This window comes from Apis dorsata, unplaced genomic scaffold (assembly GCF_000469605.1).
Source record: "Apis dorsata unplaced genomic scaffold, Apis dorsata 1.3 scaffold_207, whole genome shotgun sequence".
Lineage (NCBI taxonomy): Eukaryota > Metazoa > Arthropoda > Insecta > Hymenoptera > Apidae > Apis > Apis dorsata.
This window is the reverse complement of record NW_006263491.1, coordinates 855,986-881,682: the sequence shown is the minus strand read 5'-3', so window position 1 is coordinate 881,682 and position 25,697 is coordinate 855,986. Positions and strand designations below refer to the sequence as shown.

Sequence of the window (25,697 nt, the reverse complement as noted above, 5' to 3'; positions counted from 1 at the left end):
TATATATATATATATATATATATATATATACACATGTAAAAAACATTAAAAGTGAAGTTGATGCTAAAATATTAGGACAGAATTATAATTATTATATATACACTCATGGTTCAAATGATATATCATTCGATAATTGTAATGAATTTTGATCGGAGACGATCGGTAATATTCGGTAATATTCGTGAAATTGCTGCGTAATTATTGTCTTGTTCTCTTTCAGTCATTACTTATTCATCGAATAATGAAGTATAGTGTGTTAAAATACAAAACGAAGCAATTCATTAATTAAACTAAGGACGCTTAAACTTTGAGAAACAAAAAATAAAATGATGAGAAAAGCAATAAATCTAGGTCATATGACGAAGCGTTTTGCAATTTCCAGCGACCAACGAACATCTTTATCGAACGTCGTGAATCGATATTGAGAATCGAGGTAATCTCTCAACTTCCGTGTATCCGAGCGTTATGCAAAAGAATATCTTTCTTTTATTCTATATGAATAGTGACCGACTTTTAACTCGATGAATTTATACGATTCCGTTCTTTTCTATTCAAATACACCGATGTCACACAACTCTTTAACTCTTTAACTCCTTTGAGACCGGAGATAGATTTATGATTTTCTGTCTTTATATTTACTTTTTATTTAGATATGTAATTTGTATGTAAATATTTTTCATTTTAACATTTTCTCTTTGGTTCAAAAGATCAAATATTTTATGTGATATTATTAGAAGATTGGTTTTAATATTTATAAAATTAAGAAATATAAATATATTCATAATGTATATTCGTAATTGTAATATTATTGTTTTTCGAAAGCAAAAGATTAATTTTTAGAATGCAAAATTAAATTCATAGATTTTCGAAAAATTTTAATTTTTATATCAAATAAAAAAAACATTCAAATATAATAATCAAATATAATATCATAAAATTAAAAAAAAATTTTCAGAAAATTCGAGAATTAAATAATCATTCTTTGTCTGAAGATGTAGTCTTTGTTTGTGATACGTATTACAAATTTCACGGTTTTGCGAGCATTGCCAAATGCGAAGTCAGAATACATGTGTGTGTGTAAAAATATATGAATAAATAAATAAATAAATATATATATGATATTTTTGCAATGTTGTTTTTTTACATAAAGAAAAATATTTCATTGAATATATACTGTGTTTTGCAAAAATTTTTTATTAATTTTAAATCGAATTATTACAAAATATATCAAAATTAATACATAAAATAACTGCATGAAAACTAAGCTTAAAGTACATTAAAAAATCCCTAGAAAAAGTTGAAATTGAAAATATTTCAATATCAAATTAATCTTATAAATCCTACTTATCAATTGCAATTTAATTATCAGTTGAGTCCTCATCACGTACGATTTCAAAGGAAAAAAGTTATAAAAATGAAGTGTAAGAAAAGATGTTTTGAAAGCAATAAGGTCTAGGTACAACGGTTTATCGATGAGCGCAGCGCCACTCTCCCTTTTACCTGTTTCTGCGCCTCCTTAACCTAGCAATTACTATAATTCTACAATCGATACCGGTCGTTATCGATGAATGATTTAATGCTGCAACGAATCAGCCAGTAACGACGTGATCGAATCGAATCGATCGTTTCACGCACAACCACTACAACTTCAATTAAAATCAACTTAACCTAACTTCGTCAGATTCAATTTTATTTCATCGTAACGTTGAAACATCGCAATATTCGAAACAAATAATCATGTGCTTATTGATTGCGAAACGAATTACGACAAGATGGCAAGATATTTTAAATCATTTCTTGAGAATCGAAAATTTGTTGCAAGATTTAAATGCAATAACGTATAAATAAATAAGGAAATACATATTTTTAATTAAATTAATTTTATGAATTAATATATCATAAAAAATTTTATTTATATTTTTTAATATAATATAGAGTTGAAATAATGTATATATTTATATATCTTTATTAATATTCTATACATTAGTTCATAAGTACTAATTATTAAGTATTATCTATTTTGCAAATGTTGTAATCAAGTATTAATAATGAATTATACATATATGTAAATGAATTATTAATCGATGTAAATATCAACTAATAAACTGTTTTCAATAATTTAATAATTAATTTATAATTTATAAAAATTTGTAAAAATTATTTGCGAGAATTATAAAAAAGTAGTAAATTAGTAATTAATAATTATTTATATATATATAATATATAATAAAATTTTTTAATTTATTTTTCATTGTAATTTATGATAAATTATATAAAAAAACTGATATTTGAATTCGATTTATGTACAAATAGTATGTATAGAACTTGATGAATAAATATAATAATAATATAATATGATGAATAAATATAATAAAAATTATAAGCATTATAGATCAAGTAATGATAATTGAGATCGTGCAATTATTATAATTGTAGAAATTTTTATAATTTCTATAATTTCTAAAAATTAGTTCAATATCATAAGTTTTCTAATAAAAAAAAATTAAAATTATAATTAAAAAAAATTAAAAATATAAATCGAATAAGTTCATATTCATATTTATCTTATATTTGTTTATATATTTATGATTAAAATTAATTATTAATAGGATAAAATGAAAACTTATCCGATTTATATCGTGTTTGAATTCACTAAAATAAAAATTATTAAAATTTAAATTTTTACAATTATATATTTATATTATATATTATTATAAACATTATATATTTCATTATATTTGTGTCTTTCTTATTTGTTCTTGTTATATTTATTCATTATTTTTGTGAATAAGTTAGGTTACATGATATTAAACGCTGAGACAATAATGAAACTAAAATAATGGAACTAAATTATACCATAATTTTGTTAAGTCACATATATAATTTTATTAGAATTCAAACAACCATTATTGTAATTGTTAACAATTTTTATAATTCCTCAATAATGTTTTTAACTTTATTATAATACATATATTTATATAATACATATATACATATATTTTAATACTTATGAACGAATGTATGAATAAATCAATGAAAGGAAAAGAGATCGGTCTAAAACTTACCCGGCAGGATAGGCGACTAGCTCACTGGTCGCGTCGCAGTCCAGGGCTGCATTGCTCGACACGGTTACGCCGAGCACGCGTTCCAGCTTGATCTGAAACAAATTAAATATCAAATATAAATTAAACGTTATCAAAAATTAAATATATTTCGAATTTGTTTTTTAAAAATAGCAATCGATTTTTATTTATATAAAATAAATTATATTTTCCAAGTTTAAAAATGGGCAATGCGTTTCTGATTAATCGGTTCCTGCACGATAATTAAACACGCTCTATACTTGTTAATATGTACTTCGAAGCATTAAAAACCATTAATGAGCGTGATCAGTTAAACGGTCGTTGGACAGAGAATATATGTGTGACATAAATCATAGATATAATAGTGGTATCTTATAATTTCTAGACAGTTTTGCGATCTACCGGTTGTTATTAATATACTTATACATTGCAGCCAGTAATATAGTTTTACGCAAGACTAGGGAAAATAGATTTTTGAAGTAGATAATTATAAATGAATATTTATTTTTTTTAACAAATACAGGATATTGCAAATAATTTTTTTATATATATATATAAATTGTATTTTAAATATATTATTTTAGAATGAATATTTTATTGATAAAAGAAAATAGTATTTGTAAATAATACAGAAGATAGTATTGTAAGTAATACAGTACAAATAATGCAATATTTCCATTAAAAAGATCCGTTATTTGAACATTTCGTTATCTACATGTATTTTCTCAGATAAATATTCATATTTTATTTATTTTTTTATTATAAATATTATAGAAAAGATTCAATAGAAAATTGAAAGATCTTACTTAAAAGATATATCTAAAAAATCTATCTTGTATAATTTATTATCTGTATTATCTATATGTCTGTGTTTAAATCTATATAATATAAAATATGTATTTATATAATATATTGATAATTGAAGAAAAAGATAAAGTAATCAAGAAATTGAAATATAACGAATGTACCACTTATCTAAAAATTTAATAAAGAAATATGTATAAAAAAAAAATATATAATGTTGAAAAATCAATTATAATAATTAAAAATTATTTATAACGTAACATTTATATAAAAAATCAAATCATTATATATTTCATCAAGCTTATTAATATTTTATTTATATGTTATTCAATATGTAAATAGTATTTGTTTTTCACTTAGACATTAAATAATATTTCAACTTATTTCAAGTTTTTTTAGCTCTCAATTCTTATTTTCAAACTTACCGCACAATTTTTGCAAATAAATTTTCTCACTTCCTAACCTAATAAAAATCCTTATTTTTAGGCTATCTAAAAATTGTACGAAAAGATGGCGCAGAGATCGATCGATGCATTCATCACGCGCTCAATCGAAGCGTGACCAATCCACAAAGAATCTAGATAGTCGAAGAGAAGGTCGTGAGAGAGGAAAAAAAAAATAGAAAATTCACTTACTAAACTACCGGTGCATCGATCTGAAATGCCTCGCAAAGGCGGAGTTTGTTAATACAGCGTGCTTCCGTTTTTTTCACGGCTGTCGGCAGAAGTTGAGAGAAACTCGTCAGATCGATATCAGCAAGACGGTACGGCGTAACGAGAATACTACACTCGACGTTCTCCATCGTCTGCTTGAGTTCTCGAACGAGATTCACTACACGTGACCATTCATAGCCAGTTTATAGGCCACCAAATTATTTCGTCGTAAAAAACTTGTTTTACTCCTACACGTTTATCGTCGTTTGAAAAAATCCTTGACGTTTAACAATATCGAATAAAGAGATTTTTTTCTTTTGAATAATTTTAGTTCTTTGAATGAAAAATTTGATTATGGCGATTTTTAATTTCTTTTATTTCACAGCATTTATAAATTATATAAATGATAAAATTTTAAGAAATTAGTTTTCGATAATATAAAATCATAGATTGAGATATCGATAATATCGCTAAAATATTGTTAAGAGAAAAAAATTCTTATTATTTTTTTTTTATTCCAAATTATTAGAAATATTGTTAACAATTATTTATAAATTGACGATATATAAAGTATTTAAAATATTTAAAATTTATTATTTTATTTAAAATATTTTTATATTTTATAAAATATTTAAAATTTTAGATATTGTAAATTGATTATATTTTTTTATTCTTTACATACAGTTATAATAGAACAATATTTTTAATAAAAATATTCATAAAAACATAAAACACAATTAAAACAATTTAAGTATTAAATGAAATACTATTTTTAAATAATTTGTTTAAATAGTATATAAAGAATTTAAATTTTCTATTTGTGTTGATTTATTTAAAATTTTCCTCAGTTTTGATTCAGATTTTGTTGCATCATAGAAATAATTATGTAGTAGTTGCGGCATCGTTGCATAATCAGAGTTGTCTTGAAGAAAGATGATTCGAGAATCCGACTACTAGGTATAATTAAGGGCACTTAAACGCTATACTACTGCTTCCGTAACTCGAGAAAAACTCAATCTATGGTTTGAACTTGATTTGCAACAAAAACTTGTATCCCTTTCCGCCTCGTCAGTTTCCATCATTAAGAATATGATTGGTCAGAAAGATTTATCAATATATATTTGAGTCACAATATTAAGAATGAAAGAATTTATAATAATTTTATTGTTTGCAATTATGCAATATGTAATATGCAATATAATTGTAGAACAAAATTGATTTCTAAAATATAATATTTTTATTATTTATTTATTTTTAAATTTATTATTATTGCTTATTTTTGAAGTATGTAACATTATGTAATAAGAAAATTAATGATCATAATTATTAAATTTCATAGAATTTTTTTTTATTTGAAAAAGTTTACAGGTTTGATATTTAAATTATCTATTTAATTTCTAAATATAACAAATTCTCTTAAATTGAAGAAATTCTTCTAAAATCTTAAATCAAATATTAAATCTAATATTATTTTATGAACATAATAATTTGACAAACGTATTTTAATTTTTAATCTAAATAAAAAAAAGTATAGTAAAACCATTATACATATTAATTGAAAGACAAAAATATTTGAATAAGATAATTTTTGTATACTAAAAGTGTTTAGCAATTTTATATTTATAAATCATAAAATAAAATATTAAATTCTATTTCTTTCTTATAAAAAAAATCAAATTTATGGATTTCAATTTCCAAAGTTTTTTAAGTTATATAATTTTAATTAATATTATTCTTTATTTTTACGTTGTATAAATCATATTCATATCATATAAATATTATATTTATTGTAAATAATTTTCAACATTAATTTCATATTAAATCATATTGAACCGAATAAATTTTGTTTTCTCAAATGAAAATTAAATATTTATCTATAGTATGTTAGTAGAAAATATATTGTTCGAATAATGGAAAGATGCAAATTTTAATTATTTTAATTTATTATATTAATTAGCATACTTAATAAAATTCAGCTAATATAAATGACAATTACAAAAATATTTATACAGAATACATATTTATGACACACAGTAGTGTATGTGTTGAACTATCATAAATCGATCATTGCAGTGAAGAAAACAGTTGACGACGATAGAATCAGCGATCGCGTCATAACAGCTCGAAGCAATCTTTACGCGAGTAAAGCGATCGCACCGATCGTAGTAAATTTCCGTCACGGCGGAAGTTATACGACTCGTATATGGTCCGTGAAGAATCGAGATCGGTGTAGGCAGAGAAAAGGTGTGCTCATGTATCATGACTACGGCCGCTAGAGCGACATTGAATCGTTACACGCACGATTAGTTCACCTCGTGTAGGCGACTAAACGATATTCAAAAATGTTCATTGCACAAAATCATCGATATAATAATAGACAGAATTGATTTGGTTCCTTATAAAAAGCATCACGAAATCCAAGAAATCCTATTGATAAATCTATAACATCCAATATTACGTTAATATAATAATTTATTTATAAGTCTTTTTCAATCATTATAGAAAAAAATAATATAATATGTGATTAAGATCCGCTCACGCGATTGTCTTTCTCGCTCTTCGTCGCGTCGCGTCGATTTATTCTTTCGGTTATGTCCGACTATTTTCGGCTATTTTCGGCTATTTTCGGCTATTTTCGGATTTTTCGGATTCTCTGGGCGATCCCGATTCTTGAGAATCTAACGAAGGACTTTGTCAGTTGAAATTAGTTAGTCTAATATAAAGTATCATAAATAAATTATTATATAAGTAACCAATGTAAACAATTTTCTCAATCTTATCTTTATCTCGCATTCAATTTTATAAAATTAACGAAATTTATGTCTACGTATATTTTATATATAAAATATCATAAGATATCGTAAATAAAGCTAAGATTTGAAAAGCTATAAATAACATTAGAAAAGTAATTATTAATGATATTGTTATAATTTGAATACAATATTTGAATATACAATCTAAACATAAGATTTATTAAAATAAAATTATTGTTCAGATAGATTGAATATTAGATTTATTAAAATAAAATACATATTATTATAGTGGACATGAAATCTTAAAAAAATTAATTTATTCGTGGATGATTTTTAAACAAAACAAATAGAAATTAATTGAAACTTATTATTTTTATATTATATCAAGTTATAACTTAATTTTACACTAAATGAAGCAAAACTAGAGAAGAAAATTATATTTATAAAAACTGCATAATTTTATTCTTTGTTTCTTAAAACATTAAAAGAGAAGGTTGATTCACAAGTTTCAGAGAAAGTATAAGTAATTATTCGCGGGGTGAAAATCTTTCATTTATGAGCAGCTGATCGATCATCACAATGACCGGAGAAAATCACGTTAAAGTGACAGGTAGAAAGGGAAAACCATGATTAAACAGAAAACGGTGAAATGGATGAAAACTTGGCGGCATGTTTTCAGTAATTTAACAATCTCTCCACTCGTTTTATTATATTACTAATATAACGACGTTAATAACGATGTTCATAGATCTCTCTTGAACCAAGAAACTTTTTTGTTTTTACATCACTTTTCACGGATAGAAAACTTTAATTCGACTCACTGACTCGAAAATCGAACATAAGTTAATCTAATTCAAAAAGTTTTCTATACGATGAAATTTGTTTCGAAGCATATTTTGCGATGAAATAAAATCTCATCATGTATGAAATTTATCAAATGAACTTTTTTATAAAAATAATGTCCATTTTTTGAAAATTAAAAAGTTGAATAATTCACTTATAATATGAATTTTTTATTAATAAATTTTTTATTCATAAATAGTTTTATAAACATTATTAATTTTATAAATATTATTAATAATTTTAATTCAATTATTATTTTAATATTAAAATATCCTAATGTTTTAATTAATTTTATTATCGAGATTATATACTAAATAAATCATAGTTCTGAAATTAGAAAGACACATGTATGTACATCTGTATATATATTTTACTATACTATTTCACATATATTCAAATATATTATATTTATATATTACTTTACATATATTTAATTATCACATATTAAATGTATCTCCATTTTAATTCGTGTAATTTAAAAATATTGATTTAATTGTTATAATTTTAGATTATAATTTCACAAATTTTAAGATTTCTAGAAACAAAAATAAAATAATACTTCTGTTAATAAAATAAAGATATATTAATATATATAATTGTTTTTTAAATATACAAAATAAATTGTGTGACCTTGCACGTGACCAATCCGCGAGTTCCAACTTTTTTTCGATCGATTGCCAGTAGTATCCGAATTACTAAATTACTTAATTAGCCCGCGACCAATCTCGAGAGACGAAACAATTCGGAACGAAACAATGAGATCTCTCCTCTTCTTCCATTTATTACTGAGAGAGAGACCTTGAACGGAAAGTTGGCCAGGAATTATGTTGCGATACAATAGTTATACACATAGTATAATAGTTTTCTATTTTAACTTGCGAATTTTTACTCGAATTTTTGCTTTTTTAACAGATATTGTTACCAGTTCTTGGAAATAAAACTTTATAATATTAGAAAGGAATTTCTAATATTAGGAATATTAGAAAAGAAATATTTTAAAAGATAACATATAATAACATACATTATTCATAATAAGAAATATTTTTTTCACAATTAGATCAAATTCATATTTTCTTCCAATCATTTAATTTTCTTATTATATTTTTCTCCATAATACAAATATTTAAATTATTAATTTCTATATTTATATTCATATTATATTATTTTATATTTCAAAAATTACATTACAGTATTTTTGATAAATTTTTCATTGCATTTGATCAAAAACTTTGTTAGAAATAGTATTCTTGTATCCAGATGATTATAATAATTTTTTTCCGTAATATATTTTTATTTACAATTTTCACAATAATTACAATAATTAATGAATTTATAATTATTTATGAAATTAACAAATTATAATTATTAAACAATATAATATTCTTATGTATATTCTTCTATGAAGAGCAGAGAATAATACATCATGTTCTGCTCCGTGTTCAGAACACGACTTAAATCGATATTTTGGATATCAATGACAACTGATATTTGCTATTTCCTATGCCATAATTTGTTAGTTTTAATTGTAACTTTCAAAACTGTATTATTTATAACAGTATTATAAATACTGTATATGGACAAATCGTTACGAAGAAAAACTTATAAAGCAGTATATACATCTATAGGAATAGAAATCAGTTCGAAAACTATCTCGTTAATCGACCTACACTGTGTCGATTGGTCCATGGAAATCGTAACGCGCCGGATGTGGGCACGAGAATGCGCGTGCCACGGATTTTCTGTCTATGTACATCTATGGTCGTTGTACGGAAGGTTTCGTAACGAACGTCGTTGCCGTTTCACAGAACACGGGCTGCAAAACGCGTGCCAGTGTCGTAAGGTGTGCCAGAGAAACCAGCTGTGTACACGGATGCCATAAAGCGACTAGAGATCGTCTAAGGATCTTGTACCCGATGATGGCTATAAATTATATCTATCCTGTCAACTTTTCTCTTTTCTCATCGATTATTTAATTTCCGGCACTTCGCTGAATTTGCACTTGCACATCGATCAAATATATTAAAGTATTAAAAAAATTGAGATTACTTTTTTTTTATATTGAATTATTTGTTAATTTTTATTAAATATTAATTCGAAATTAATGTTACAAATATTAATATAGTAAATATAAATATTATATATAAGTAGAAAAGATTCGAGAATAATATTTTTAAAATATCCAACAAAGGTATTGATCCTTATTTTCTTATGTGGCTTGACCTGAGCTCTGAGTTTGTTTACGTTTTTTGCTGAACGTAGAAAAGGATAGTGAATGAAAGAGAAAGAAAATCGAAAGTTGAAGTATTGAAAAAAAACAGTAAGACAACATTAATGCAAAATTAAAATTTTGTTATTTTTGCTTTTTTTTCATTAAATTTTTATGATTTGTAAAGTTTTTCTGATTAAAACAAAACAAAACACGATATAATTTAAATTGTATTTAATTATTTCATAGATTATTATCACTTATTAATTAAAAATGCAAATATTATATCATATCATATTTTTATTTAATCAATAAAACAAAAATAAAAAATATTTTGATTAAAATTTTTTATTTTGCATAATATTGTCATTGCTTATGCGCATCAATCGTGAAATTCTTATTAATATTGAATCTTTTATTACTTATAACATATACTGTAATAATCTCACTTACTTCAACAAATATTTTTATCGAAAAAATTTTGTAATATTTAAAGACATTTTATTAAATTTTTGGATTCTATGAAAAATAATAATGATTCCAAACTGAGTAATACATATAATATTTGATAAAAAGAATGAATTTTATGTACTTTATGTATATATGTACGAAGTGTATTGTATATGTAATTTATATAATGTATTTTATAAAATTTCTTCGTTCAATTTTTTTTTTAAATTAATTAAAATTAAAAATATACTAATTAAAAAATGTCAATAATTAGTTTTTATAGATTTATTTATCTAAATAAAATATCATAAAATTACTATTGTCAAAAAACAACTAAAAGTATTATTCTTATTTTGTTTTTTTTAATCATATAATGTACAGAAGCTAAAAATAATACAGAGACAAGTGGATACAGTGAAATCATCTTGTTATTCATGAGAAGATCAATTTTAATATTAAAATTTAATTTCAATTTAAATAATATATTAATTAAATTAAAGTTTTCAAATTTTAATTATTAAAATTTTTATAAATTAATTAATAGAAAATATTAAAAAATACATATACATATACAATATTAAAATAATTTGTTATCCTCATTTTCTCCATAACAAATATTTTAGAAACAAAAAAAAAGAAATCAATCCATTAAATTCTTATAATAATGCCTTGCTACACAAATTTTTGAATTTTGTTTTCACATTTAGTACAAAAGATTGAGAATCGCTGATTTAAATCGATTCAGAGCACACTTTAACACAGATGCGATCCTTCTCATCGAGATGCAAATAAGGATTGTGCTGTGTCGATGATTGATCGCTCGATGACCGGATATCGCGCGGAAAGTCTCTTATCTTGGTTAGGCGATTAACAATCGAATAACGTGCGGTTCTTGTGGAACCGGTTGCGACGCTTTTAGCGATGATACAGTCGACGTCCTTGCGCGAGAACCACCGTCGCGTTAATGTTAACCGAGTTTTTGCACGTTTCCTCCTTATATTTTTTATCGTCTCGGTCATCTCTTGCAGCAAGGCCCTTTTCATGCGAGAATACATATTTCTACTGGCTCGTATTTCGTAAACATCGAACGAAAGGGAAACTTACAGTAGAAAGTAATGCCGTTAATTTTTCGATGACGTCGAGGTTCATAATAATAACGAACAATGGCAACAATGCATTAATGTTTCGAGAATATCGATATTTTTATATCGTTATTTTCTGTCAATATATCGAAATTTTCTATCTATATATTTTTATAGATTTTTACATCATATATCATTATCGATGTAAATACATATATTAGATCGATATATCGAAACTATCGATAGTTTTTTTTGATTAGTATAAAATCTAACTCTTATCTGAAATTATCCTAGAATAATATACCTAATAAATAACTAAATAATTTAGCTTTTGTAAAATTAATAAAAAGTTAAATAAATAAATAAATAATAATTTATATTGCTAGAACCAAAGTTATTTTAGAATAGAATATAATGAAATTGAAACCAAATATATGTATATATATATATAATTGAGACAATTTCAGATTTATTAAATTTAACGATCTCATGAATTCCGGCTCATCCAAAATAAAATAAAATAATTTTAATATTAATTAATATTTTTAATATCATATAATATATATACAATAATTGTTTATCGGATAAAAAATTGAACAGAATAAAAATAATTTCACATGTTTGATGAAATAAATTTAAAAGAATTAAAAATAATTGTTAAATTTTAATTGATTGATATTACAAAATGAATGAATGAACACCGCATAGAAGTTTGATTATAGAATATAAAATTATCGATAATATACTATTCGAACATCAATATCATATTATAATGTTACAATATTCATTTATTCTAAAACGTTTAAGTATCTAAGGAGTTATGGACGAATATAGATTGCGTTAAAGTCCATTGCAAAATGCGGCATTGCGCGCTCCATGCAAGGACGATGAATAAATAACTCATTCGTGCACTATGTGCATATGTAAAAGATAATCGTTTCTCCTTAAGGCGTTTCTTAAGACACAAACGTATATTTCGCTCGTTCGATGTATTCGCGTCTCAACTTTATCCTCCTTCCACGAAAACATGGAATAGCATGCTAACCACGTACGTCGAAGTTCCTTTCCAAGCTTATAAACGCCAACTCGTTCATCCGAAAATATGTATACATATATATATTCGGTTGGCAAGGAAATCAAGTCCAAGTAATTGATAGCCGATCAAAAATCGAGAAATTGTCAATAGAGAAAAAAAAAAAGGAGAAGAAAATGATACAGGCTATTCTTGGCAAGCAGGATATTGTGAATTCAACTGAACGAAAAAGAAGATATGAGTGTGAAAAGATAGAGAATTGGCATTGATAAATTTTATTCGATAATTTATTTTATTAGATATACTCATTTTTAAAAACTGATAACAAATGAAGCGTTGAAGCGTTATATATTAGAGTTGTGACCATTTGTATTAAATTATCGATAAATATCGATAATATTAAACGAAATTTTTATTTATTTAAAATTGTCAGAGGTGTTGTTAATGAAACTTTATTTTCAAAATATTTTAAATATTTTAATTTTGAAAATATCAATACGAATAGAAGTGATCGAGATAAACTTAAATAAAAAGTATTTATTTTTATTGCAACTTATTAAAATTCTTATATTCCTTAAGAAAAAATGGGGAATCTAATCATTTTTATCCATTAACAATATCTTAACAATATATTATCGAAATATACATCAAAAATAATATATTAATATATTGATATTTTAACTGGCATTGGTACAATCAGTGAAATGAATGAAATTGAAAAAGATGTCGACAATCCTCAAATTATAAATACTTCTTCGAATAATTAATAATTTTAATATTTCTCCTATTGTGCGAATATTGAGAGTACTATTGTGTTCCATATATATTAAAAAAATGAAAAACTTCAAAATTTTTAATTGGACACGATTAATATGTATTTACAATAATATATATTATTGTTACTGATCATTGTAGAAATTGATGCAATGTTATAATATAATGAAATATAATAAATAAGAGGAAATATAAGTTGAAATTAATTTTCAAAAATACGTGATCTCATTTCTAATAGGATTGCCAATAAGCGGCTGTACGATTTTTTGTAACAAATCGGATTACCACGTGCACAACGCGATGTAAGATGCTATGAACTATATATAGTTACGCGCCAAATACGAATTCCTCTTGCTCTCACTTGTTCGATTTCAAATGCTTGATGCAAATTATTTTTGGTATTTTTTTTTACAGCAAATTCTTTCTTATCTCATTATAATTAGTCTTCGATTTATTTTATTACATTATATTATAGACTATTTTTATTTAAATTAATAATTTTTCTATTTTTTTATGTGATTGTCTTCTTATTTTAAATATATGACATTAATAATAACGTATTATATTTAAATTTTATATATAAATAAAAAATATTGTATATATACATTATATAATATTACATGCATTTTTATTTACAATCTATAAATGATGTTAAATAAACTTACTTATCTCATTAGAATTAAAAATTCAAGTTTCACATAGGCTAATAAAAAATTAAAAGAGAATCTATTAAATTAAAAAATCTCAATTACTTTTATCACTAATACATCATAATATTAATCAATTCACGAATTATCGAATTATTATCGAAATTTTCTCTCCTCACATTTCCTCGTTGTCAACACAAACGTAAATATAATACAAATTTATTATGTGCTCAAATTATTATTGTGGATACAATAGTGGCTCGATAATAAACACACTGCACCAGGAAACAATCGAACGTCTTTTTTATTTCACTCAGACTGATTGTTTCGTTTTCTCGTTAAGAAGTGAACGAAGTAAAAATGCGATAACGTCTACAATTCTCAGAACTTCTACTTCCCTCGTTAGTAAACGTAACGTGCTCCCAATATGAGTCTGTATTGAAGTACTATTGTAGTTTAAATTTTATGATCATACACCATTTATAGTTCGCGTGCAGCGATAATTTAGTCGTTTCAAATGAAACAATATGTTTCGCGATATTTTGAAAGAGCAATAAATTAATGTCAAATTAAAAAAGCGTTTCGGAAATTAAAATAATAATATTCATTTAACATTTCAATTATCTTTGAAATATATATTTTTAATTCGACATCAATTTATCATTTTTTTAAAAGATCGTAAAATATTCTATTTTATTATATATAGAGGCACTATTCCATATGCTTGTGGTCAGCCTTCATCAAGAGCTCATAAAAATACTAAATACTAAACTAACCGCGAAGAAATGAAATTCGGGTCTATTTCCCGAAAATAAAAAAATAATTCTTACACGATCCAGCATTCTTTCCACAGAGTTTCCTCGAAACAAACGAGACGTTAATCTAGAAGAGAGTCCATTGCAACACGCGGCAGCAAATGGCGAGAGACGAACTGACGAGAAAAGAAAAAAACAAACATGCGTTCAAGACGTAATTTGCGAGACTAACAGCGAGCGTCACCCTGAAGACGGCAATAGTTGTTGCATCGCGATACAGTGGTGACGTAATTTACGACCAAGGTCTCTTTCATATAATACGAAGCCTTACGTAAGATCAACAGGGTTCGTCGCAACTGACTGAATGAAAAGAGCCGACATATGTGATCTCGATCTTATATACATATATGATTGTCCACGCGCCACGCGTACTTTTTCAAAACCGATCCTTATCGACGATGAAACGATGATTTCCGAAAACGAACGAAAATGTCCGAAGTTGTAAAAAGGAAATATTCGAAATAGATAAAACCAAAAAGTATACCAGAAAGCTGAAATATTTGAATATTTTATTTAATAAATGAATACTATTTATTATTTACATTCGAATTCGATATAAAATATTAATATAAGCATAGAACATGATTGTGTTTTATTTTTCATTTCTTATTCATTTATTTCTTAGACACTGAAGATAAATTGAGTTTTTTATATATTATTATATTAAACATTATTTATTTGAAATATTATTTACTATTATTTGAAATAAATACTTAAAATAATATTGAATTAAAATTTATTAAAATATTTATATTTGAAATATCGTTTTTCATGGAAAATAAATATTATTTCAATAAAAAGATTATTCACAAAGTACTATATTATGAAATTGAAAATTTAAAATTTAAAAAATTTACTTTCTTCAATTCTACTTAAAAGTTAGCTCATTTGCACAAAGTTCGTTAATCCTATATTTTACATTGTAAATTGCTTCGACTTCTCTTTTGTTTTCGAAATAAGAAAATATTTTTGTTATGAAGAAATGCAAATTTTAGTTTCAACGATTCGTTCAAGTACTTAATCGTAAAATGCAAATCATTTGTTCTATCAAGCTTCTTGGAGATTATACTTCTAGAAAAAGAAAAAAAAATATATGAAAATATACAAGATGTCACATTTTTAAATTTTTTTTTTTAACGAATGGAAAACTTTTAAAGAATGGAAAACTCAAGTCGAATAAATAAGAAATCGTTTTCTACGATGACGTGTGATTCGTTGAATATAAGTCGTGGCAGGGATAATGCTTGTGCATACGCAAAATATATTTTTCGAAGGACGCGACTAATCTCACTTAACGATAAATATTTAGTTTTAAAACCAATTATTTTGATATTTACTGCTTATTTATTAGCTTGTGTCATGAATATAAATTTATTTATTAATTAGATACTATAATAAATAATTTATTGAAAGAAACTTATATATAAATATTAATCTTATAACATAAACATAACCTAAAATCTGTGAAAAGATAAATAATTTTTCTTTTATTTTTTAAATTAATTATTGCAATACTGTTTCTCAGAATTAACAAATATTTATATCTTTTTAAGATTGTTTAAATTTGTACTGTAAAAAAGGAAAAATGAAGAAAGATTTTGATCAGACTAAGATTTTACATCTATTATTCTCTTAATCATTAATTTTTATTTAAAGAAAATAAAAATATAAAATGATTTTGATTTTTAAATAACATGAAAAATAGAAATAATAATTTGTTACACAATCCATGAAAAATTGTTTACTCTTTAAAATCTTAACATATAAATAATACAATAAAAAAATTTACCATAATTTACAATTTATTTTGCATACAAATTATATATATAAATATGTTATTGCTTATTTTTATAATAAAACAAGTTTAAAAAATTAGTAAATTGAAATGATGAACAAAAAAAAAATAAAGAAAATATGCAATATATATATATATATATATATATATGTATATATATAAATGTATCAAATGAGGAAACATTATGTGTATAAAATGTGATATATAAGTGCCACAATGATTCTAAAATCTATTTCTTAAAAAGAAATCTGAATATAATCGAATCCATATTGTTAACTATATAATAATAAAAGTTTATAATTATACCAAAATAGAAAATCGAATCACTTATAAAATAATGGAATTGAAATTTAATCTCGATATGGCTCGATCAAAGCTCGGTATTCTCTTTCCACCTCATTGAACATGGAAAAGAGAAAGAACAGTGAACGAAAAAGAAAGAATCGAGAGATAAAGTAAACGTATCATACGTTTCGTGTCAAGGGGAGTTTCCCTAGTGATAGAGATGAGTGTGACTTGGTCTGTAATAGATCATCAGTTATTCAATTTTCATTATACGTATGATGTTGATATATTCGTGAAATATCTTTTTAAATTATATAACTAATTATATAATTTATTAATAAACATCTTTATTCATTATTATATATATATTTAACCTCTAAACAAATATAAAAGTTGATAGATAAAAATGTCGATTGAGATTTATTTTTTAAGTCATAAGCAATTGAAGTTTTTCGATGAAATAATATATTTAGAATCGTTTGATGAAACAGTAATGAAGTATTTTTTTTATTTCATTTTATAATAATACAAATTTTAATTACTTATTACAATTAATTTAATGAATAAATCTCAATCGATATTTTTATACACTTTGATTCTTCAAAAACTATGATTCAAAAATATATTAATGTTCTATAGATATTATTCTTAAACATTTTGCCTCATCTAATTATCTAATTATATTTGTATTACTGTAACTAAATTTTTTTGATTCGATTAATATTTTTAGAAATTTTATTTTTAAGCTATTGTAATTTTTTTCCTCTTTTTTTTAAATTGTGAATATAATCTATTTCTTTTTATACAGTAATAAATTTTTCTCATATAATAAATAAATGAATAAATAAATCATTATTCTAATAAAATGAAAATACAAAAAATACACTTAACACTTAAATTATTTTATTATTCAAAATGAATGAAAAGCATACAAAATTATTAATAAAAATCCTTAATATTAGAATAAAGATTGTGGTAAATTTTCAAAAATATTTAGTATATTTATATGGAGAAATAGACGGTGAAGGATAATTTCAAGAATAAGGTTATTCGCGATAAATATTTATCGCTAAACTTGTTTTAAATAATGAAATGGAAGGTTAATTAATTTGCTTTGCGCGTACCATAAGATTGCGGGTAATTTTCAAGTCGGATTTAAATGTATTTCAAGAGATCAACACAATATTTTTTTTTTTTTAATAAATATATATAGAATGAATTAAATATTTTTAAAATTATATTTTGAAATATTTTAAATTTAATTATTTACTTTTTTCAAAACATTTTAGACTAATCTTTTTTCATATTATAAAATTACAAATTAAAAGAGATTTATATGAAGATAGTCACTTTGAATGAGAAAATCAAAATAATGCAATTTTATTTTAAAAAATCATTAGTTATTGAAAATAGAAAATATAGTATCAAATCAAATATATTATCAATATTTTGAACAATTCTTTTCATATGATGACTGGTCAAATATAATATAAATAAAAATATTTTTAATAAAATATATTCTATTCTTTAATGAGAAATTATTGGAAATAAAATATATTTTATTAATTTCAATTATTTTAAAATATATTTTCAACATATCTGATATCTGATATCACTTTTTTTCTTACATTTATTATCTGTACTTTTGAAATAAAAATATAATATTATTTTTAATGATATAATGATCAAATATACTTATATACATGTACAGTATATATTTTATATATATAATGTATATATTAAATATTATATATTTTTTAAAAGTTTTATTTAAATTAGGATTTGATATATTAAATTAGATATGTATTAAATTAAGATTAAATTGAGTTTATAATCTTAAAAAATACAGTTCTATTTATTCAAATTCTTGGATTTGCGAAGCATATATTCAAAGAGTTTAGAAAAAAAAGTAGAAAACGAACCAAATATGTAAATCGCTATACCGACTGAAACGCATACTCGATCGGTATCGATCGATTTCCGAGCCAAGAATAATATTCTAACCGATAAATCTGCCGAATGAGCACGATGATATCCTCTCAGTGAAGAAGATGTTTTCAAAGAGAGAATCGGAAAAAGGAACAATCCACGAGAAAAGATCTGGCAGATAAAGCGTTCACACCCACACACGTGTCTTGTGCGAACGAGGAACTGCCGTCGGATATTCCACTCTCGCGGCGGAACCTATCATCGAGTTATTTCACCAAAGGTGGCGCGCTTGTTAATGACCTTCTTTCCGCAGCTCGATTGAGCCCCATTTGTCGAGAGGGAACAGATATTGACGGTATACACGTGATCGCTACTGATGCTCGCCGCTAATAAGAGAATATAAATTTCGCAATGGGAATAGATCTAGGCCTATTTTTATCCTGTCATCGAATGGAAAGTTGTTCTCTGATGTAACAATGCTGAATCGAAAGGTGATAATGACCATTTCGAATCGGAAGAATTTAGATGGATGTATGGAAGAGAATAGGCTTCCGGGATTGTTATTACGTAGCGGGAACTAACAATTGTTTGTCTGTTAATAACACGTAGAGAATAGGGTAGATATATGAGATATTTTTTTTTTATTCTTTTATTTACAGATTCTTGAAATAGTTATAAATTAAGATTACACAATAGATTATATTATGTTATATATTTTATTGGACAGATTGAGTATAATAAATAATATTACCGTATTCAATCACAAGCGAGCATATATTTACTTAAATTTGATTAGCTCGATGATTTATCCAAATTAATTCGTTCTAAAATCTCACTTATAATAAGATTTATTTGTTACAATATATTTTGATATATATTATATATATATTATTAAGAATATAATTACATTCATTTTATAATTTTAATAATTATTATATTATGTAAATTTTAAATTAGTAGTGTCTTATATTTCTATCCTATCACATAACATCTTTATTAATAACAAATAGAACAACAGAGTTAAAATCAAAATTCTCGGTTAAAGATAAATTTTTTTTAAATTAATATTTTTATAATTAAACATATTACGTATAATTGGGAAAATGATCACGATTATTTTATGTATCAAAACAATCTATCACCAATTCGGAAGTCAGATGTAGAGAATTCAAAACAAAACCAAAGCAGACAACACGGAAAAGGTCGCGAGTCAGAGGGGTTCGATGTTGCATGTACACACGCGTTACCATAGCAGTTCGATCTAACGGGCTATTACGAGTTTCGTGCAAGACCGTTTTTCCCCTCGTCTGTCTCGTTCTCGTCGCGTCGCGGCGTGTAAGCCACACCCTGGTACAGTTATACCACATCGGCGAAGAATAAGAATAAGCTTGCAAGCGAGTAAGAACGCATGTCCAAGACAGATACGGCCTGCAAAGGTGCGTTAAGGTGCGCAACGGTTGGTTAAACGAACACCAGACGCGGAAATTTACGCATGCTTCGAAGATAACCAGTTAGTCGGTTAGTTATCTCGATGTGCCGATCATTTATTCAACTACTAATCAGAACAAGATTAGTCGCGTTGCAACTTAACGCGATCTATGTAACATTGCCTTTTTTTTTTTCTAACCGTTCCGAAGTTTCCATACCACAAGTAATTACTATGTTAATGTTTGTGATATCATCTAATAGAAATGATTGATTGAATAATATAGCTTGCATACGTCGAAATGAGTACATGCTATTAATTGGCTAACCACTTGATTCTTATTCTATGGTAAAAAATAGACGATCACTGATCACCTAATTATATTTTAAATGCCAACAAAAAAATCTGGATATTTTATTCATTTATGATCGTTTCTCTGTTGAGTAAGGATAGCAAATTGTTAATTATAATTCTAACTTGCCACTTTTGAGAATAACTATATTTGAGAAGAGCTCGAATATATAACGAATACATATCGTAATTTCGAAAGTTTCGGGATTCCGAACGATGCAAGCGTTTCACGATCTCACCCGAACTCGTCCGAATTTTTCCGACGAGTCCCGAAGTTTAAATTCCCAAACCTGTAGCATTATACATTATTACTAAATGTATAATGAATAAAATACTTGAAAAACAAAATTCTTTCAACTTTGTATTTTGAACTTTCCGTAACTCGACAAGTTCACAAAAATACTTATACATAAATATAAACATGAGAATCGATTTAATCGCTAACAATAGTATAAAATGTTTAAAGAATCATTTCTATGAAATTAATCAACCAATGTAAAAAAAGTTGCGATTATAGTGCTAAAAGAATAGAAATGGAATCAGTAGTTATGAAAATGTGTGCTACGAGCGATAATACCAGCATTGTGGGACGTAATGGTTTTAATTTATTTTATAGAGTCCTATATGGAATGCGATAATCTTGACGACCGAGTATAAACTATATAAGTGAGCTATAACGTTTTTCAACCCGCATTTCGTATTAAATATATTGCCAATTCGTCTATTTTAGTCCCGCTTTTTATTCGCTAAATAATTAAAGTTCTTATAATGATTTTTGTAATTATAATCTATAATCGTCTATTGTTTACAGCGAGGTCAAGTTATTATAAGAATTTCACATAGAAAATGTGTATATAAATTAGATTAGAAGATTAATGTTATTAACTCATTGCAATTCAAATGTTATAAGTCATAATAATAAATCGAATAACGATAATTCTCAATCCTTTATTTAAACTTTCAAAATAATGTATGAAATACTAATAATCATCTTTTGATTTGTGATGCTTTATTCCAACCCATAACTTTTATTCCAAACCATTTGAAATTTTATTCTGAAACAGCTTATACTCAATAAGTTAATACTAAATCTTAATAGTAATAATTTGATGTTTCTAATTAATATACCAATTTATATCAGATCTTTTATTGATGATAAATTAATTATTATATAATTAATTATTGTAATAACATAATTTATTTAAAGATGAAAATACTTTCTATTTTATTTTATTCATTTATAATATTTTAATACATGAATTTAATATAGTCAAAGATCTAGCACTGTTACTCCACTATCCATACAACTTAATATATAATGTTAAATTCGAATTTTTCAATAATTTTTAAAATAGTTGTAATTTATAACACTGTGTCTTTATCGTTTATTTGGGTATCTTAGATTTTCATCAGAAAGTTAATATACATTATAATAATATTTCGATTTCACCATACCAATTTTAGCAGTTAAAAAGGTTAAAATAGGAAAAAGCTTGAAAGTTTGAATTGCGTGTGCGTTCGATAAATGGATGTGTTGCACGACATCGGAGATAAAAAACAAGAAAAAAAGGCGAGTGATCGTAACCAGGACAGGTATACCTGTGTTATTCCAATTTTCTCGTTACTGGTGAAAAGAACTATCGTGGAAATATACCATATTATTTTTTTAACAGTTTTTGAACCACCAATTCGATAAAAACCTTTTTTATTGAGCATAAAATATAACTCGTTTCGAAAAATAATTTAAAATCCATAAATTAATAATAAATTAAATCTTCTTGCAAAAGATTAAATCGATAATTATTAAATAATTATTAATGATTGTTTCTCGAGCATTTATAAACTTTTTGTTACACGATAGTCTCATTTTTTAATCTCATTTTACTTGTAAAAACATATCTATGAATTCTTAAATAGATAGATCTAATATACTTTGTACACGTATATTTTTAATTATTGCTTAAAAGTTATTAATTAATCATCGTCCGTATTGGAAGAAATTTTTTTTACATAAAAAATGAACATTTTACTATTTAGAAATAGATATAAATTATCGATCATTTTGATTTTAACTGAAGTTAAAGGAAAATTGTGAGAGAAGATTCAACATTAAATGATCGTCTAACGGACTAACGCCAACCCGCAATACTACGCTTCATGATTATCAAGCGTCGATTTGAATACAGTTTCGGTAAAATCGGAGAGGCAATTGAATGGTTCTTTCGCGAAATGGAAATAGCAATTAAACGTGTGAATCGGTGGAAAGGCGCGGAATAGAAATTTTTTCAACGTGTATGAATAGATGCGGAACTGTGAGATGGATGCAAATCGTTGATGCCCGGCTGCTTTAAGCTGATATTAATGCGCTATCACGCCGCTTTTCAATAGAACGTGCTTTTTAACCTTTAGCGTACCAAGGTGAGATGATTGGCATTCTTTATCAAACGAAATCTTTAATCTTTTTAATCACGCTTTTTTTCTACTTCTAATTTCTATTCTTTTAGAAATTTAAAAATGGACTCTTTGGCTAATTTTAAAAAGTCGTGTATGTCTTAATGAAATAGAAATAAAGTGAAATATTCTCAAATTTTTTATTAATGCGTTATAAATATTTAATAATATAATATTTAATATTATAATAATTTAATATTTAATATTTAATAATTTATAAATATATTTTTATCGTAAGTATATATTTATATTATACAGACAGTTGTTATAAATGATAATATTAATGACAAACGTAATTTTTTTATTAAATTAACATGGAAAAAATTGTCGAGAATGTATTTTTATTCAGTCATTAAAAATTAAAAATTATGGAATATATAAAAAATTATCAAAAATATATTTTTAATAATTATCGATTACCAAAAAAGAAAAAAATATTTATTACAATTTTTGAACTTCACTTCAATAAGAATTAACACAATATCAAATCATAATAATTATTTCTGAATCCATGAAGAAAAATATTTAACATTTGTCAAAAACTAAAAATTATGAAATATATAAAAAAATTATCAAAAATATATTTTTAATCATTATCGATTACCAAAAAAGAAAAAAATATTTATTACAATTTTTGAACTTCACTTCGATAAGAATTAATATAACATTAAACAAAAATAATTATTTTTGAATCCATGAAAAAAAATATTCAACATATACAATCCATCATCGAAAGAAATGTTTAATTCATTTGTTCATAAAAGATTAACCTAATCTCTACAAGACGATCTAACCTATAAAAAGTTATATAATTATTAAAAAAAATAAAGTTTTATAATTATTAAGAACATTAATATTTAATGCAACTATTGTAAATTTTAATTCAACTATTTAAAGAAGACGAACAAGAGAATGCAATTAGCACACGATTGTCAGATAATGATAAGAAAATACGTTATAGAGTCGTTGTAGAAGAAACCATATGCAAAACATCCAATGCGCGTCTACGCTTTAATATAGGTTATCAACATCACAGAATAATTAGACACGTGGCATATTGCCGTGGTTAATTGGATCGCCATTAAACAAGCCCATCCTTTCACAACGTGTGTCTTTTTTTTTTTATACAGATATGCTTTGATATTTCGAACGTATACATAAAATGTTATAAGTTAATTGTGTTAAATAACTCTGTGGTATTTGTATTGGTATTTAAAAATTTATTTTTTTTTATTTATTTTCAAATATTTTTGAAAAATGAAAAGAGTGAGTAAATAAAAAAAAAATGAAAAAATTGATAAAAATAACTAGAAATAAAATTATAAAATTATATTTAATTGTAAAATTATTATATTTCTCTTCAATACATTTATATATTGCATTTGTTTTCTAATTTTTAATGAAAAAAAAATTTTTTTTTAAACTTATTTACGTGCGATTTTATATATAACTCATATGTCAACGTGTCTTACAAAAAAATTAACAAATTAACATTAATGAAGTTTATTATCCGCTATTAAGAATTAAAATGAAAGATTAAAAAGAAACAGGACAAATCATTAAAATTATGTTTATACTTATTATTATTATTATTATTATTACTATAAAAAGTTTAAATTATGTTTATGTTATTATAAAAAATATTATAAAAAATAAAAAGATCCTATCTTTTATCCTAAACTTTTATTTGCAAAATTTGTAATATAAAAAATTCCTTATTATCATTATAATCATTATAATTGTAATTGATATCGTTATAAATTAAGCTACGAATTTAGATAAAACGAAAAGAAATTTTAACTTACGAAATATTTTCAACGAGGAAGTTGGCAATACCTAACCTAAAAATTATAACATTGAACTAGGGAAAAAAAAATAAAAGGATATTTACACATATAACATCGATAATTTATCAGCATACAATTGTATAATAATTCCATTCATGTCTACTGAAATGCATCGTGGTACTGTTGAAATGTAATTTGTAATATAAACATTATTAAATCGCGGACAATAATTAAAATTTTTTTTAACAACATATCGTGTCAAAACATATTTATCTTATTAAAATTATAGTCAATTTTTGCATTAACTAAGTAGTATTTTTTTGTCATCATTTTCGATTTGTGTACGTTGTGCAATTTTTATTCACCGAGTACAGATAAATAGTTGCTAAGAATAATAGTTTTTTTTTAATACATTTGCATCCATGTATTACATATGATAAATACAACAGCGCTCCGTTAATTGTCGCAGGATCACACAAAAACGGATATCCGGAGAGATTGATATTTTGAAAATTGATAGCGGTTTTTCT

The 25,697-nt window shown here is 24.5% G+C and overlaps 1 protein-coding gene across 3 annotated transcripts in view; it reads right to left on the bottom strand.

Annotated features, from left to right (window-relative positions):
• Positions 1–25,697, bottom strand: part of LOC102677296 (mitogen-activated protein kinase-binding protein 1) — a 150,587-nt gene that overhangs the window by 42,391 nt on the left and 82,499 nt on the right. For all 3 annotated transcript variants that reach the window (XM_006615012.2, XM_031510134.1, XM_006615013.2), the window contains one exon: positions 3,066–3,157. In XM_006615012.2, coding sequence (XP_006615075.1) covers positions 3,066–3,157 — 92 coding nt within the window. The remainder of the gene's footprint in view (positions 1–3,065; positions 3,158–25,697) is intronic.